This window comes from Octopus bimaculoides, chromosome 7 (assembly GCF_046866305.1).
Source record: "Octopus bimaculoides isolate indiv1 chromosome 7, ASM4686630v1, whole genome shotgun sequence".
Lineage (NCBI taxonomy): Eukaryota > Metazoa > Mollusca > Cephalopoda > Octopoda > Octopodidae > Octopus > Octopus bimaculoides.
In genome coordinates, this window is record NC_142934.1 from 19593818 (window position 1) to 19610185 (window position 16368).

Genomic DNA, 16368 nt, shown 5'->3' on the forward strand with positions numbered 1-16368 from the left:
AAAAAGAAATGACACATTGGATAATGTTGTCCAAAATACACTATGTCTGAATAAAAGATATGGTTACGACTGGAACATCTCATGTTCCCTCAACCAAGGCTATATAACAACAACAATTACCAACGGCTTGAGGAAAAGGACATGGTTTAGTTGATCCCTTATTGTCTTTTGCTGAAGATGTGAGGGGAAAGGGTAATGTGATTGTGAAAAAAGTACAGAATGAAGGGCCATAAGTTACTTGAAGTTTTGAAACGCTGGGAATTTAAAAGGACAATGGAATGCCCTGGTCATATACAGACACACACATGAAAATATACATACATATACACACACAAATATATATGCATATGTATGTATAAATGTATCAAACAATTGCATAAACTGAAATTTTGCAGCAGGGCATTATTGGAAAGTTGCAAGCATTATAAATATAGCTAAAAAGCTGGTATGTATCTCACACACACACATACATATCTTTATACACATTGTACACATACAGACCATGCTGTAGATAAAACAAACACACATTAAAAGAAAAAAAAATATGAGAAAAAGTTTGTATGAAACTGGTTAGTAGTACACAGCAACCAAGTTCTGTAAGATTAGGTTGCTTTGAAAATAGGTGGGACATTTGGAAATACATTGGTGAAATGTTGGATTGCACATACCACATTGTAAAAACCAATTATCCACCTCTCAAAGACAATTTGCCCTGAGAAGGCACAAAGTGTGTTGAACCAGAGCTGAAATGGACAGTCAATTCATAAAGATTAAATACAGTGGAGACATTCATAGTAATGTAGAAACAGTTAGAGGAATGTGTGTGCGTGTGTGTGTGAGAGAGAGAGAGAGATGATATGAAGGAGTCATTTGTTGGAAATGAGTCATGCAGGAGACGTAGAAAATGGTGAAGGTCTAAATAATTGTTTTTAAGATAGGCACAAGACTAAAAATTTCAAAGGGAGAAGGGCTTAGTCAATTACATTGGTCCGATACTTGTTTGGTACTTATTTTATCAAATAAATATGGAAAGCTGAAAGACAGAGTTGACTTAGCTGGGTTTGAGCTCAGAACGTAAAGAGCCACAACAAATACCATGGGACGTTTTGTCTGATGCACTAATGTTTTTGTCAATAGAAGTTTTAAAAAAAAATATAATAGTAAATAAATTTATATCTCAAACGCGTGATAATGCTATAAATAGCGTGATCAGGATAAATTATCCATTTATTGCAGAAAAATACGCTACTGGTCAGCCATGAGACTTGAACTCACATCTCTGTGATTACACGTCAAAACACTTGACGCGTAATCACAGAGATGAGTTCGAGTCTCATGGCTGGCCAGTAGCGTATTTTTCTGCAATAAATGGATAATTTATCCTGATCACGCTATTTATAGCATTATCATGCGTTTGAGATATAAATTTATTTCTATTCTTACAATACATCTCAATGCTTCTAAAAAAAACAACAAAAAACAAACTTTATTTGTTTACTTTCATCGTAAAAGTTGAATGTCTCAAATGTCTCAAAAGTATGAAAGGATGAAAAGTGATGTTCACCATGGCAGGACAGAATTTGAACTCAAAATGCCAAGATCCAGAACAACTACTGCAAGGCTGCAATTTTGAATCCTATGCTCTAACAATTGTGCAAAACTGTAGCCACAAATCAGACCTTACTGGGCACACCATCTTGTCTTGGTCTCAGGGATTGCATACCTATTGTTACACTGTCCCATGTAGACTTTCTCTTTCAAAGATGCTAGGATGTGATGTAAGGGTGATTTTGCTGTTATTTCTAGTAGCCCAGTGTTTTAAGTGAGTTGCCAGAATACACAACAAAACCCCTCCAGTAAACCCAGGAGCCTATTATTCACTATAATATTTTTACCATTGAAATTTAAAAGAAACAGTCATATGTCTCTTAAAAAAAAAGAAAAGGATAAAAAACACAGGGAAACCATCATCTTCCCTTGCTCTGACATCGAGATGATCTAAAGTGGCAATAAGCAATCTATGGTACATTTTGTCAGGATAAACTTCTCAATATTTTACAGAATAAATGCTTTTAAATTTCCCTTAATCATTCATAGACTCTCAAAATTTTGCATTTCAAAAATGATTTAATACCGCAAAGTAAAGATTATGTATAGAATTGAGTTTAGTTTTTTCAAAATAGTCATTTTTTAAGTTGCTTTAAGTATATACTCTTTTAGTTTTGACTTTTACCTTTTTTTTATATTTAAGCTGGTAAACAATGACATTCCTGATTTTATATTATTCTTATAATTTATTTCTTTATCTCTAATTTTATAGCATTCTGATAAAAACAGCCTTGTTTATCATTTTGCAAGTTTCATCTAATGTTTATTTATTATTTATCATTTTTTCATTAAATAATATAAAAAGAAATCACCAGTGGCATAACTTCTGCCTTTAAACCAAAATTTTAACAGGTTAATTTGCTAAAAAGAAGTCTGATGATTCACATTGGATATGAATGTGATCTTTCACTCAATATTAAGAAATATATGAGACCAATTACAAATAAAGCAATTGAAGTCAGAGTTCAACACAAAGATACTGTAAATTGAGGAGCTAGAGTTAAAGGTTTTGTGTAATAACTTTACAGCCCTGAGTGAGTTATGGCAAAGAGCAAATAAATCTAAGCTAACAGTATGCAATAGAGTAAAAATATGCGCTAGTGTGACAGTGAGTGATGAAGAGAGTAGTACAGTATATGACAAAGTGTGATGAAGTGATTCTGAACAAAATTTCTATGATGAAAAATGTCTTACAATGAAGTGTGTACTAGAAACAAATGTGTTTGATGTAAAGATGACTTTGGCCTTGGAGAAAATTAAGTTGAATAAAATAAATTTGCTTTGAAGTCTGTGTCCATGGAAGCAATGCTGATATGACATGAAGCATCTGAGCTCCATGTAGATGATGGATGCCTGCATGTGGAAAAGTTAAGGGGGAGTCTACAAGAAACCACTATAATATATGTCTGATGTAAAAATGAATTTGGCATTGGAGAAAATCAAGTTGAACAAAAATTTATTTTTAAGCCTGTGTCCATGGGAGCAATGCCAGTATGGCAGGAATTGTTGTAAGTTCCATGAATTCTATGTAGATGATGCCTGCATGTGGAAAAGTTAAGGTGGGGTATAGGGTGGTATCATCTATGTGGGAGTGCATGTGTACTTAGTAACTGCAAGTAGGCCATCACTTAAGTGTTGGGAGAGATTTAAGTAATCCTTGGAGAACATCAGAGTTGATAGAATGGGTGTTGGAATGAACCCTTTCACTGTAGACAACAATATAATGTCCTGACAAGAAATTGCAAATCCAAGAGATGAGAATCACTATGTAATCAACTTAGCTAAGAATTTCTGAAGACATACATATCTGAAGACTTTACATTCAATGAAGTTGTCAAGAGTGTTAATATCTTTGGTTGTGTAGGGGAGCCTAACTCCAGTAGATTTAGCTCTATGTAAACAGTTTTGGTGAAGTCTCTTAGGCAGTTATTTATGACTGTTTACAACTTCTGCGAGGCATTGAAAAACAGAGAGAAGTAGATTGGTACTTGATAAAATTAGAGAAGATGCTTTTCTTAGGAATGGAAGAAACTATAGTCAGTCTCTATAGATTTGATTGTTAAACCAGCAGAATCATATTGGGGAGGAATGCAACAGCCAAACTGTGTGCATTGAAGTTCCCAAGAATGTAGTATTTTGTTTATGAGTTCATAGAAAGGATGAACAGACGGTTTGATCTATTGATAGCTGGCTAGATTGGACAAACAGCTTGATAGATAAATAGTTTGATGAATAGACAGACAGATGGATTGAAGAGGGAATGGGTCAATGAATAGATAACTGGATGGAAGGACCAAATAATGAAGATGCATTGATTGTCAACTGCAAAGATCAATAAATTGATGGAATATTACTGTACTACTGGAAGGTAGTGGGTAGCGGTTTTCTTCACTACTTCAGTGAGTGACGACCCTGCCTGACACGAGTCCCGGGCTCAGCTGACAGTACCCAGTATGGGCCCCTATACAGGGTTACAGAAAGGAGACAACCTTCAAAGAAATCCGGAGTGGAGCCCTGTGGGCAGTTTAGTGTTTGACTCGACACTCTTCTGGCAGCTCCTGCAACCAAGCTGGTGCCAAACGTAATGCTCTGCACTCCTTTGGACTACGTCAGTAAGGTCGAGAGAGGAATCCTGACGATTGGGCTACCCAGGATTTTTTTACATCCAGCCCAGGCCTGTGCAAAACTGGAGAGGGCATGAAATGTAAAAACCAGACTGGATTAGTTTATGCGCAACTCCATTGTCTCCAGAGACAAAAGGATGCCAACAACTGGAAAGTTTAGAGAATGTCGAGAGTAGCAGTTAAACAGATGAAGTTATAATTTCAATAGCAGAATGCATGAAAAGAAGTGAAACTTACCTCTATGACATACAGACAAATATTCTTATAGAAAGAATACAAAATAAGTTTACACAGTCTTGAGTAACTCCAGGCTCCATGGACGAGTAACAACTTGTTTAGGTAACGGAACTGAAATACAAATACACACACACAAATGTAGATATATATGTGAAATGGAAAAAAAAAAGGAAAAAGTTTTATACATAAGCAGAAAACTTGCAACAATGTGCACATGATGATGAGTGTTTAAGAAAGAGAACAGCGAAGATGTGTTAAGTGTAAGCATGAAAGAAGTTCATAAGGCGTTCTGCCAAGACACTCATATCCACCAACACCATCATTCTTGTTTTAATGTTTACTTTTCCATGCTTGCATGGGTCAGAGTGAAATGTTGCAGCAAATTCTTTACAGCAGGATGGTCCTTCCTGCAACCAACCATCACCTGTTTCTAACCAAGGTAATGTTTCTCCATGGCCAGACGTGCTTTCAAAGAATATTGGAAATGAATGACATAGCTTGTATGAAAGCAATACTCATTTACAACTATCATGTAATGCCGAGACAAGGAGACACAAACAGATGTATATATACATACATAAATGTATATATGATGGGTTTCTCTCAGCCTGTCAACCAAATCCACTCACAAAGCTTTGCTTGGCTCAAGGGTGTAATAAAAGACACTTGCACAAGGAACTATGTTATGGGACTAAATTCAAAACCATGTGGTTGAAAAGTGAACTTTTGAACTGCAAAACCATGCCTGTACTTATATTTCACTATAGTCAACTGGGTTGTTTCTATGGATTATAAAATACAGACATGTAGACATAGCCTGGAAAAAAAACCAACACTGAAATAAGGTTTGCTTTGTGCAGTAAATACCAATATAGAATGGGAAAATCACTGAAAAATAAAGCAAATCAAAGAATGTCACCAGAAGTTCTGGAATACTCTACCTGGGCTATAGCATAGTCTGAAGCACATGCTGCCTGCAAGCCTTCGTTACCGCTGATACCTACACCAACATGTGCTGACTGAAAAAGTAAGACAAACAGGTTTTAAAATAAAAAATACAAAGATGCACCACATTACATTTACATGAAATTCTAATTCTACAGAAACACATGATGAAAGAGTCCCAAAAATATTTGTAGAGACAAAACAAAAAATAAAGATAAAAAAAATTTGAAGTTAATTAATATTAAGCATTAGTTGCTAAGACTATTAGCAACAAAAAAAAAAAAAAGAAAATTATAACTACATAATCCATAACAATAATAATAATAATCCTTTCTATTATAGGCACAAATCCTGAAATTTTAGGGGAGAGGGCTAGTCAATTGCATCGATCCCAATGTTTCACTGTTCCTTAATTTATTGACGCCGAAAGGATGAAAGGCAAAGTTGACTTCGGTAGAATTTGAACTAGGAATATAGCAACAAATGAAATACTTTATTTATATTATTTACATTAGATGGACACGTGTCCTCATCTTGTTTATTGTTACCATAACATTTTGGTTGATTTACTCTCCAGCGTTCATCAATAATGTACAGAATTCCTAATCTCAAAAATGAAATACCGTTATACTAACGATTCTGCCAGTTTGCCACATTCTCAATAATAATAATGATCTCTTTTATTGGCCACAAGGGCCCAAGACATAGAAGCCAATATCGAAGGATGAGATACAACACACAAAAACAAATCAAAAGCAAAAACAATACAAAACCAGGTGGGGTTTACATCAATCAAAGGGTAATACGAACACATTAATTGATATAACAGAGGATATATAATACAAATTAAAGAAATAATAATGAATAAAAGAAATAAATCATAATAAATAATTAGAAACCCCAGGGCAGTCCACTTAGGTAAACCCCACGCAAAATTCCCAGATTACTCTGCCATCCCCAGGGCATGGAAAAGTGCCCTCTTCCAGTTTCTTTCCTCCTGCTTAGGAAAGCAGACTCAGAATCAGTCCATTTGATAATAAAGTGGGACTGAACCTGAAACCATTTGGTTGAGAAGCAAACTTTTCAATGACATAGCCGAGATATTTAACTAGATTTACAGCTCAAAAGAGTATAAGAAAATATATGAAGAATTCATAATGACACTATAGCTGCAAATGGATCCACATACCTGGATCATACCAACATCATTGGCACCATCTCCAATGGCCAAAGTTATAGCTTTCACAGAATGCTTGACAAGTTCTACTAATTCTGATTTTTGGATTGGTGATACACTGTGAAAAAATAAAAAGAAAAAGGATGAAATCAATATATTAATTATTCACTCATTTGTTCATTTTACATCTATTTTTCCATGCTGACATCAGTCAGATGGATACTTATTTGAGGTAATGTTTTATGCTTGATGCTCTTCCTGTCACCAACACTTAACTGTTTTGCAAGAGATTTTTTTATTTATTCATTCCATTAACCAATATTAGCACAGAATTAAAAGATGTATTGATCATGGGGAACGTAAACATGATATTACCATTTTTTTTGCTAAGATGGTATCAAGCAGCAAAGTGAAAATGACAATATTCATACACCTGCATGTATACATGATTCTGTGCAGTTTCTGTTTATCAATTCCACTCACTGTTTGTTTTACAGAGAGTAAAGAGAATATATATATGAACCATTAGGCACTGAGAGAGAGAGTGAGAGAGAGAACTGGACTTACCGGCAACAAATGACTGATCTACATGAAACGGCAATGTCAAGGAAATCTTGTCGACAGTCACAGAGGAGGGCGTATTTCAATGTCTAATGAAGATAAATATAAAATTATCAGTCAATCAGTGATTCAGATCTTAACATATAACATTATCAACTTTCAAAATTCTTTATAGAAAGAACAACTACCAACATACTGCATTAAACCATTTTCTTTTTTCAGAATTATGCCCTAATCCAATCAATAAAAATCTTTTAGTTAATTCTTTTCAGACTCATATGGACTTCTAGGGTCATGTATACATACAGTTTCCATGGTGTTTAACAAATGAGAAACAAAACTGCCCTTGGATAGAACATCAGTCTATCACAGTAGATTTCACTGCAACTGGAATTTAACTTGGCTTTATAAAAAAAAAAAAAAAATAAAAAAAAAAACTAAATTTTTCAGTGCAGTAACTACTTACAGCACTGAAATACATCACAAGCAGCATCCCATTGTCTCAATTGTAGAGATCAGCTAGTTTTAAGTCTCTTGTCCTATAGGCAGGCAAAAGCAGTGCTGGTGACAATATGAATCCTAACCTCTTAATTGGTTGTTCAATACTCTCTATTCACCCTTCCACACTCAGCACAAAAAAGTCATTACTAACAACCCACTGTAATGGAACGAAGATATATGACTAAAAACTAGAGCTACTGCTTGCACATTATTTACCATTCTTAAGTATCAACATAGTTTTTATTTATATTTTTTTCAATGCTTAATCAGAGAGGAAGGATAGCTGCTATGGCCCTTTCTACAGCATCCAAGGCTGATAGGAGGAAATTATCCCCAGAAAGGAAATCTGTCCTGAATGTTTGCTACAGAAAGGGCTCTGGTGATGGTGTGTTAAGTCAGGCAACATATTAAGTTTACCGTCTGTAAACAACAATGGTTCCTCTGATAGGATTGCACATGAATTCTATCAAAGAAATTTCACTCACAATGTTTTGGTTGACCAAAAGTTAAAGAAGAGATACAGTGCTCTGCAGTGAGGCAAAACTACTGCAAATCCACAAATACATCACCTATTTATCATTGTTTTAGTTACTTTCCTCAGGAAGCAGAGTCACCAACTTGGTTTTGATCCTTGATCAAAGCCATTCTGCTTCAAAATACACAAAAACTTTCCATTCCACCATCATATGATACATTCACAAAGCTTTGTTTTTTTTTGTTTTTCTTTCTTAACCACCGGTTACAGAAAACCAGCCAAATAGGCATAATCTTTTTTAGTTATTACAACAGTCCCCATTCTCTGAAATATGATGAAACATTTTCCTTACCTGACCATCAATAATAAGAGCAACATCATTGTCTTTCCGTAAATGCTCACCAAAATCTTGGACATGTCGACGGAGTGTCTCTCTGGTGGCCTACAATGGAATGGTACACAAGAATATTAAATACCCTGTGGGAATGTCAACATTAACCAACTGAATAAAGCAAGAGCAAAATCCCTTTAATTTTTGAATATCATTAAAGGAATGACATACTGTAATGAAACCCTGATTGTGATTGGGTAGTTTAAGTGCATGCACAAGTGAAACTTGGGACGATTACCCCGAGTTTCATACAGAAGCAATGGTACTTGACTAATGTCTCCACTCTTTTCAATTGTTCCTTAATGTTCAAGATGGAGTGTAAAGGTGTAGAAAGCCAAGTGCTCTGATATGGTTAATGAGCCGTAATGAACATTTATCAAGCCAACTGTTTGCTTGTTCATCTACCATCCATTTTTTTCCATGTAGCATCCTAATATTTCAAAGAAGATTTCAAATAAATGTGATGCAGAATATTTATAATGGGGAAAGAGCCTTGGACAAGCTTCTTAACCACACAATGATGCCTGCACCAATCTAAAATTTAAGTGTACTTTATGAAATTCCATTTTATTAAATTGTAAACATGGTTTTTCCCCGTGAGAAGAATATCATGTTCATGAAGCTGTTGTATTCTGCCATTTTTTTCTTCTTTTTTTTTATGTAATGATAGGAACACAGAATGTAGCTTCTTTTGTTGCAAAAATGGTTGAAATATGATAAAATTATCAAAGAATGTTGTCCTCTGACAATGACATTTGTTGAATTGGAGTAAAAAATTATACTTTGAAAGTGTAAATGTAAGATATTTTATTACACACACACACACACACACAAATAATGAGTATAATCTTTCCTTGAATACTGACTTTCTCTCTCTTTGTATGTACATGTTTGTATGTAGGCAAAAAGAAAAAAAATCTGTATATCACTTCACTCAACAAGTGCAACATGTCAGATAACTACAACCTTATACAATAAGATACCCATGAAATGGATGGCACACACATGCCTTAACAAACCTCTTACAGCATGAATCAAACTAAATGCACACTGACAAAAATAACTTGCTGCAGATAACACCAACGAACAATCTGGGATGCTACCATTTGATAAGACTCCCTGCAGACAGGTTTTTATAATGTTAGACTAAGCCACATAGATTTTACAGGCATACCCATTCTCTCTTGGTCTATCCTCTCAAATTATGTGATTGTATTGGGCAAGGCCATGTTGTGTGTATGTCTCAGTGTAGAATCTATACTTCAAGTGTTCTTGTCTTCAGCCACTCTCATGACAAGCCATGAGATATTAATGGTTTTATTCCAGAGTATTCATTCTTCTCTAGATTAATTGTCCAGAGGTTGGGAATCTTGTCTGCTGAGCTTTTAAATTATACTAACATCTGTGTACATACATCACACACGCTAGTCATAGAGTGTTGGCTTCGATGGTGAGCACTCCACTTGCTTGATTGACAGGACTACCTGCTGAGTTAGAGAGTAAAAGGCTGAGTATTCCACAGACATGTGGCCCTTTAACCCTTCAGCATTCAGATTACCATGTCAAATGTAATGCTTATTCATTCACATCATTTTGATTTAAATCTTGCATCAACTTGTAGCTTCAGGATATTGAGGATGTGATGTTTATTTTTAGAATGATGTAGTAGGATAGGTGTGAGAAGCTAGATCTGGTCAGCTTGAACTTAAAAAAACAGCTAGAATATCATGGCTGGACATGGTTGGTTTAAATTGTAAAGGGTTAATGTAATCTTCAGACAGAAATAAAATGAGAGTTTGGAGAAAAGGCTGCTTCTTTGCATCACGGGAGCAGTCAACCAGACAAGCTTCTACACAATGTCTATATAATTTAATTTCGCTCTCAAGGCTTGGGTAGAGATGAGGCCATGATAGCAGGCACTTGCTTGAGTTGTTATGCAGTAGGATCAAATCTGAAACTTCAGATCTCATGATTTTGAAGTGAAATTTGTAACTACTTTGTCACATGCTTTCAACCATACAAATATATATATATATATATATATATATATATATATATATACACAAACATCATAATAACACTTAGACTGAGTTATTAGATGACTGGTTTAATTTTTCATTAATGACATTCCAATTTAAAATTAATTAATGTCTTTAATTCCAACACATATTTATTATTACTTATGTCTTTTAATAAATAAAAAAAAACAACAAAAAAGAATTAAGTTAATCAGTATTGATAATAATAACAATGATAATAGGAAAATTAATATGCAAATATAAAACAGAAATTTGATTCAACAAATATCAACAATCATATATAGTTCATGTGTGTGTATATATATGTGTATTTATATCTATGTATATACGTGTGAGTGTGAGTGTGTGCGTATATATGTGAGTGTGATTGTGTGCTTGTGCATATCAGATGTTAACTGAAGTTTCTCCATGCTGTACACATGTTGGCACAGAATAAAGGCATTTAAAAATACTATAAAGAAATGAAATAGCTTTTCTTTACAAACAGATGGAGAGATTGATAAAACAACAACAGCAACAATAACAATACCATCACCACCACCACCACCATCATCATCATCATCAGCAGCAGCAGCAACAACAAACATTACCAAAGAGGAAGAAGAAAAAAAAGGAAAGAAACATGGAATGGTCTGCCAGAGCAGATGCTGTAGTCACTACTGTCCAGTGACTGACAATATACTTCTGGTAGATCTTGAGAAAGTTTTTCTTGAAGGTATCAAATGATAACAAGTCAAAGCTGAAGGATTGAATGTTCAGGGATATTAAAAAGAAAAAAAAAAAATCAATGAACTGAGTAAAAAGTAAATATAAAGAGAAAAAGAAAATTTTTTTTTTATGGAGGTACAAAGTCACACATTTTAGGGCAAGGGAACAGTTGATTAAAATTGATTACCTCTTCCAGTTACATATTTAATACCTACTGGGCTTACTACCCAATGTTGTCCGGTAAAGTATTCATGGAATCCTTCGCCAGTTTGTAGAATGAGAATTCATGGTACTTATGCATGTATATATATTTAACCTAACTTCTGGACTTATTTAATTGGAACTACCCAATTGATCATTGCTTATTTTTGTAAGTAATGTTGTATTAAGAAAATTAAATCAAAACAACAAAGAGATTACAAATGTAAAATGCATGAAATAGAATAAAATCTGAAATGATGAAATGATAAGTAATCACCGCAAAAAAAGATGTTTCCCTATTTCAGTGTGTATGTAAAAAAAAAAATCGACTTTTTTCTTTTTAGAGAGTGATAAAGAGAGAGCGCAAAGACTGTATGTGTATATGTCACAGATAGCATATGTGTGTTTGTGTTGATTTACACGCCATGACATTCATTATATGTGTATGTGTGTTGATGTCATGAAAGCCGTGTTTTTTTTTTTTTTTTAATCAAAACAAAGAAAAATTGTATTTAATCATTTTCATTAATAAATAGAGGTCCAAATATCATGAAACCTCATACTGCATTGCATACAGTAAGTATGAAAATATATATGTAAAAAAAAAAAAAAGAGATAAAATATATTATTTCTGAGATATTTCAGGAACAAACAAACAACTTCTCGAGTTTTAGTATTATTAAGATTTTATCAACCTCTGCCTCTCAGGTCCATTCCGCTCTAATAAGGATGGACAAAAAGCAAAAGTAGTTTTGTAAGTGATTTGATTTCCAACCCTAACCCCAACTAAATATCAAAAGGTGTTTAATTTGGTTAAGTAAGGGGGACAACTCGAAACATTTCTTTTCTTATAAGGTTTTGTCAGCAGAAGTGTAGTTCTCAGCCAGGATTAACACTCAGAAGGAGAAAAGAACCATGTTCAATTTACTCCCAGATATCAACCACCACTAAAATGTCAGCAACAGAATCAGCAAACCCTGTATAGATCTGAATCCCCACATGAGATGACACAACAAAATATTGAACTTAGAACACTCTGCAGCTGTGCTCAACAGAACCCTTGTCTGACAAAGCAATGTCAGAGTCCAACACAACATATATATATATATATATATATATTGTTCCTTCTCAAGTCATGCCTGGCTCATAGGGGCTGGTTTCCCGGTTTCATTGGTGTATAGGTTCCCCACCTGGATGGGACACTGGTCTGTTGCAGGTGAGCTGCTAGATGCAGGAGGAAAGAGAGAGAGAGAAACTTGTGGCGAAAGAGTCAGCAGAAGTTTACCACTACCTTCTGCCAGAGCCACGTGGAGCTTAAGTGTTTCACTCATAAACACCCACACCGCCCAGTCTGAGATTCAAATCCATGGTCCTTCGACCGCGACTCTGCTGCTCTAGCCACTAGGCCATGTACCTCCACACACAGATATACATACATATTATATATATATATATATATATATATATATATATATACACACACACACACACACAATCATCATCATTTAATGGCCAGCTTCCATGCGGGCACGGGTCAGATGGATTGACAGGAGCTGGTAAGCCTGGGGACTGCACCCAGCTCCACTGTCTGCTTTGGCATTAATTTTACAGCTGGATGCCCCTCTTAATGCCAACCACTTCACATGGTGGACAGGGTGCTTTTTATGTGGCACCAGCACTGGTGAGGTTTGCTAAAAGTGAGATACTTACAACACTTGGTTTCTCAACTGGTCAACCATCTAAGCACTAACTAGGCTCAACGTTGCTTAACTTCAGTGGTCAGATGAGAATCAATGCGTTTAACATGATGTGGCCACATATTTATGTGGAAAGGTTTGCACCTGTGTGTGTGTGTGTAAGAGAGAGAGAGAGAGAGAGAGAGAGAGAGAGAGAGAGAGAATATCTAGTATTTTATGATGTAAGGAAGGATGAACCTCATTTTTGACAGTGAATTTCTTACTTCAACAAAAGCTAACAGGTTGCAAAGGCTTCATATCAAGGTAGGCAAACAAAACAAAATAGAACTTTTTATACTGCTAGACCTGGCTGAACTACAAGGGGAATAATAAGTACAGCATCAATGACTTTTGGAAACATTTTCATTGAATATAAAATTTTGTGAGTGAGTGTGTGTCTGCATGTGTATGTCTGTATCCTTCTATGATTTAGGATGACATATAGCAGTACAGTCTAACAGTTTTACTAGTACTTCAGAATCTGAGAGATGGGGAAGGAAGTGGTGGTGAGAAAACTGAAAAACTCATTAATTTGATAGAAAGAAAGCAATGCTAGGTAAACAAGAAATGTGAGTTGAAGAGGGAGGAAAATATAACCCAAATCTAATGGACTTAAATATTCTGAACTATTTTACTCGGTGTTTCCTGTATAAGTTGCATTCAATGTTGACTTTTCTTCCTTCTTGGATAGAGAAATATACTTGCAATATTACTTGAGTTGAATCAAGTGGTTTTTTTTTTTTTGTTTTTTAAATGAAACCAGATGCTGAAAAAGGGACCATGCACCTAAGAAGGAAAAAGTGTGCAGAGAGACTGCGATATGCCAAAAAGGCCTTAAACAAGAAAAAAAAAAAAATTTCACATTTGTCTTATCCTTGGTGCATTGTTAAACTATCCAAGACAGCCTTAGACAACGGAATGAGCAAGATAGAGAAAATATCAAAGAAAGGTGGAATCAGTAGGGAGCACTGGTTTTATGTAGCTCAAATGTAAGGGATGGAATTGGACTACCTAAAATCTTTGTGCTTATGGGTGTTAAACATCACAGAATATTCCAGAAGCAACAATTGAGCAGCTGAGAAAATATACTTGCGTTTCTGTGTGTGTGTGTGTGACTATATATGCAATTTGAAAAAGAAAACAAACAAAATATGAAATTTTACAGAATTCTGGAAAGTGACTTTCGGCTATGACGGCCCATTCCAAATGCTAGAAGTAGCAGCAGCAGTATTATCATGAACAGCAGCAGCACAGACAGATAGCAGCAGCATTCTAAGGCACAGTAAGCTAACTGCAGGAATGTTTACCAATAGAGGAGAAAAGAAGGGAAGCCGCAAATGAGAATAAAAATAAGGGGAAAGAGAAAGAGAGAGAGAGAGAAAAAGAGAGAGAAAAACAGAAAAAAACAGAAATGAATAAAATGTTTAAAAACTCAATTGGTAATTTAAATAAAAAAAACTTTTTTGCCAATTGACATTTTAGCTCCTCTCACCACTGTACTGAGAGAAATCACAATTAGTTTGGTGTAGCTGTTTAAATCAACATCAGTTCTCATCCAGTAAACCACAGATCACAGACATCCATGCATAATCACCGACCCCCACATTTTTTTTTTTACAGGTCCACTTTAAATTACATCACCCAATGTATTTAAAAAAAAAAAAAAATCAAGCTAAATTTGAGGAAGATTTGGTTGCTATTTCTAGCTTGTTGAGTGACTGTATTGAAGTTTGTTATTGTTGTTCCACCTAAAGGCAGCTCTGATCAAGTATACCTTAATTAAAGCTATGACCATCTCATTCTGTGCCCCCACCCTATCCAATGATACACAATCTGTCTTACCTTAAAAAAAAGAAAAAGAAAAAAAAAAGGTAGATCTGATTTGATACATCTGCTATTTCTAACAGTTAGTGTGACCATGTAGATGCTCTGTTTGGCTCAGAGTTACTATTGTTGCTTAGTTCCAGCACAACCCTGATCAAGAAGACTGATCAAAGGTATTCCAGTCATGACCATCCTACCTTTTAAAGGTATGTAATAGACTACAATATCTAATGAGTTCTTTCCTTTTTAAAAGGTGGCACATTGTGATTTGAGAGAGATTTGGTTGTTACTTCTAGTAAGTTGAAAGACCTCAGAGAGGCTCCCTCACCGACTCATCGAGTTATTGTAGGTGTTGAGTTCAAACAACCATAAGGAGTACAGAAAATGGCTGATCAAAATCTAACAATAGCAACAAGATAGTAAATTATCAAACTCCTGGAATGCACTCTCGGATTTGAACCTAGATACACAGGCCTCAGCTGGCTCCTAGCTACAGCTAAGACTCAGGACCTATTCTTATCTCTGTCTTAAACAGATGGATTGCAGAGCAAGAGCACACACAAGGATGGAAAGTGTTGCTGTATGCTAACCCTTTAACCAAAAAGTTGTAAGCTTATATCTTCTTTTTGACAACATGCTACATAGTCACAAAGCATTAAATTTTACCCACTCAGCCTAATTTTCATTAAAAATGCAAGTCAGATATAGACAGATAGATAAAGAGAAAGAGAGAGAGAGAAAGGGGTGAGGCTGTAGAGGGGACTAGTGACCTTAAAATAGAACAACTTAAGTGAGGAAGGACATGATGTCAGTTTGATGAATTAGTGTATAGACCGATTCCTCCTCTTACACAAAACAGGACACATGTTTAATTGAAGAATAGTTACTGTTCCCCAACATTTAGAATGGTCGGTAACAGGGGAGGGGAAACCCAAGCATAAACCTAACTGCTTCAACAAGTTACATTAAAATCTCTTACATTACAAATTGAGCAGGACCCATCCAAGCAGATGAGAGAGAATAAAACAATTTTGATTCAACACAAAGCAGTTTATAGAATATATGCAGTTAAAGGGCTTGCTCAAGGGTAGAGTACATTGCCCAAGGAGGCAATTGTGGACTTTTAAGTCAGAAGTCCAGTACCTTACCTAACTTGGTTTTCATCTTCAACAGAAAAACATCATTAAAATTTTCCAAGAAATTTAGAATACAAAGCAAAAATGTACCCATTCCATGGCATTTTTCCTTTTAGAGTTTATAATTTCCATATTTATGCTTTTCACTATTTCAAATGAAATAGTAACCATATTTTTCAAATAAGAGCAAAAAACAAAAATAATA

The 16368-nt window shown here is 35.1% G+C and overlaps 1 protein-coding gene across 50 annotated transcripts in view; it reads right to left on the minus strand.

Moving 5' to 3' along the window:
- The window catches only part of LOC106872891 (phospholipid-transporting ATPase IA), a 422617-nt gene that overhangs the window by 69786 nt on the left and 336463 nt on the right, over positions 1–16368 (minus strand). For 30 of the 50 annotated variants that reach the window (XR_016242557.1, XR_016242556.1, XR_016242554.1 and 27 more), the window contains 5 exons: positions 8481–8570; positions 7159–7241; positions 6604–6709; positions 5411–5488; positions 4470–4580 (listed from right to left, as the gene is read on the minus strand). Coding sequence is in view for 42 of the 50 variants with exons in the window: in XM_089354939.1 (XP_089211065.1) it covers positions 4470–4580; positions 5411–5488; positions 6604–6709; positions 7159–7241; positions 8481–8570 (468 nt within the window). In the remaining 8 variants the exon portion in view is untranslated. Of the gene's footprint in view, positions 1–668; positions 744–4469; positions 4581–5410; positions 5489–6603; positions 6710–7158; positions 7242–8480; positions 8571–16368 lie in introns of all 50 variants that reach the window. The other 20 variants (XR_016242559.1, XR_016242558.1, XR_016242555.1 and 17 more) reach the window with 1 other exon arrangement.